We start from the raw sequence: 2,282 nt of genomic DNA, 5'->3' as shown, positions 1-2,282 counted from the left end.
GCTGCTGCTTTTCCAGCAGATTGCACTTCCCGTGAATATCTTCGGTTTTCACATGTTCAAAGAAAAATTCCATGATCCACCGAATTGTGAACACGATGTTAAGACACAAATCTTATGCTTGACAAGATAATGATCTGACAACACGTCGAGTAGTGAAGATTGTTTGAGATAGGTAAGCATGTTATCCCCCTTGGCTGATGATTCTAGGCATATCTCTCTGATGCAGGCTTGCAAGCATGTATATTCGAGTCAAGCGGAACAAGACCACCTACTTCATACAGTGTGATCCAACAGAGACAATTTTGAATATCAAGCAGAAGCTGCAGTCAATAACAGACCACCCTCCTAATAACCAGAGGTTGATCTTGTTGGCTACCAACAATATATTGGATGACTCCAAGACGCTTGCTGATCAAAAGGTAACAATATATGTTAGTTGTCGGCGAGCACATTTGCCTACTGTTCACAGAGGAAATTACGTTCTGTAGGCATGGTACAATTCGATTCGTCTACCCTTAGTTTATTAATTTTATTTCCAGATCAAAACCACCATTCAGCTTAACCCACTTTTCACTTCCATGACTTTAAGTTGATTTTGATATGTGTGCAGGTGGAGAATGACGCCGTCGTTGCATTGGCATTGAGAAAAGGTTCTGTTCTAGTATCACTTGGCTTTATGTTTGACACTTATGCACTCAATGTTTAGCTTGTTGTCTGTTTTTGAGCTATTCCTTCGTGTTCCTTCTGTCCTGACTCTGAGTAACAACCGGGCATAGTTATCATTTTTGTAGCAATGGTTGTTGCCACCAACTGCTTCTTTTGTACAAAGTGTCTTTATGAAGAATAATTCTTGTTATTATTTTTCTGTAGTACATGATAGATCATCATTCTCCAATCACAAGCGAGATATGTTTTACAAAACTGTCGGTGCAACAAAATGAATTTTTATATCCATCTTGCTCTCTATTAACTTGTGGTTCATTTCCTTCACTGTAACAAATAAATAAAAGCATTAAAGTTGAGATGGAACCTGAAGGACATTTACAAATTGCCTGCCTGTAAATACCATGCCGGAGCAAAGCAAATGACAACTTTTCTGTATTATGCCATGGTGGTTACAGACTACAGTGCCTAGGCTCGTGTTCCCTCTAGAACAATGCTACGTACCCAATTCTAATTTGCTATTGAAAAATATGGTGATTCCTAATGCTACGTAGTACCAAGCTTTACTAGTTCTGTCGTTTGTCCATGACTCCTCTATAGCTGCTGCGTTTTTCAAACTTGCTGACTTTGTAACATTCCGTTTCCTTTCACCAGACAACGAGTTCGAGGAGGTGTCCATCGCCGACCCAAGCGATTACATGGCGTCCTCATGAGGCCGGCCGGTCCGTCGCCGTCCCTCCTACCCAATCCATGCAAGGACACTGGTGGCTTCCGTGAAGCAGATCATGTTACTTGCTTGCTCTAGCCTCTAGCCTATAGGATGTTGCTCACTTGTGTGATTGTGTCCTTGCTATTAAAGACCCTAAACAACCGTTGCGGATGGCATTTAGTTTGGATTTGGACCCTCCAGCCGATACGTGTGATGTGTGATCTCACCACCCACCGGGGCGTGTCCTGGTGCTCCGACCTACCCGTCTTTTGTACCGGCGCGTGAATGAGCACGGACATGGGTGGCGAGATCCGTTGGTGGTGACCGGTGATTGGGATCCCTTCCCACCACCTAATGCTGCGTGTCATGCAGGTCCTGTTGTGTTTGCCAGTTGGTGTGTGCTGCTAGGGACTATATTGTCGGTCTGCTTGTGGGAATTCCAGCTGGTTCGTGTCGAAGGTTATTCTTATTCTTGCCGTTGCTGTTTATGCGGATCTGTGGACTCTGTGGAGCGTGCATTTTCTGGGTTCGGCGCCCGCACTAGTATCCCATTATCTCTGACGCCGGATTGAAAGTAGATGTCTCCCAGTGACTCCCACCATAATACTCGCAGCCTCTTCATAATTTTTTTTAAGGCTGCGGAGATTGTGGAAACACAGGGTCGACATAATGCGTTCTTCATAACTTTTCTTTTCTGTTTTCTTCTATCTACTCTACTACTACAATTTAGATCAAACAGTCAAACAAATATTATTACAAATCGCTGAAGTAAAAATAAAGAATCAGGTTAATTCAGCAGCAGCTAGAGCAATACTCCGATATTGATTTGATGATTGAGGACAGGGTGTCGACCCGTTGGCTGTGCAGCTGGGGTAGCTGCCAGCCCACCCGGGTTCGAGCCTTGGCTCTT

The 2,282-nt window shown here is 43.8% G+C and overlaps 1 protein-coding gene across 1 annotated transcript; it reads left to right on the top strand.

The window, feature by feature from the left end:
- Positions 1-226: 226 nt before the first annotated feature.
- LOC123187747 (ubiquitin) lies at positions 227-1,845 on the top strand (the record flags this gene model as incomplete). The annotated part of the gene is given in 3 exon segments (XM_044599672.1): positions 227-419; positions 611-650; positions 1,318-1,845. Coding segments are annotated over 3 exon segments (282 nt in total). The 3' UTR covers positions 1,377-1,845.
- Positions 1,846-2,282: the final 437 nt, after the last annotated feature.

This window comes from Triticum aestivum, chromosome 2A (assembly GCF_018294505.1).
Source record: "Triticum aestivum cultivar Chinese Spring chromosome 2A, IWGSC CS RefSeq v2.1, whole genome shotgun sequence".
In the NCBI taxonomy this organism is placed as follows: Eukaryota; Viridiplantae; Streptophyta; class Magnoliopsida; order Poales; family Poaceae; genus Triticum; species Triticum aestivum.
This window is presented reverse-complemented; position numbering and strand designations above follow the sequence as displayed.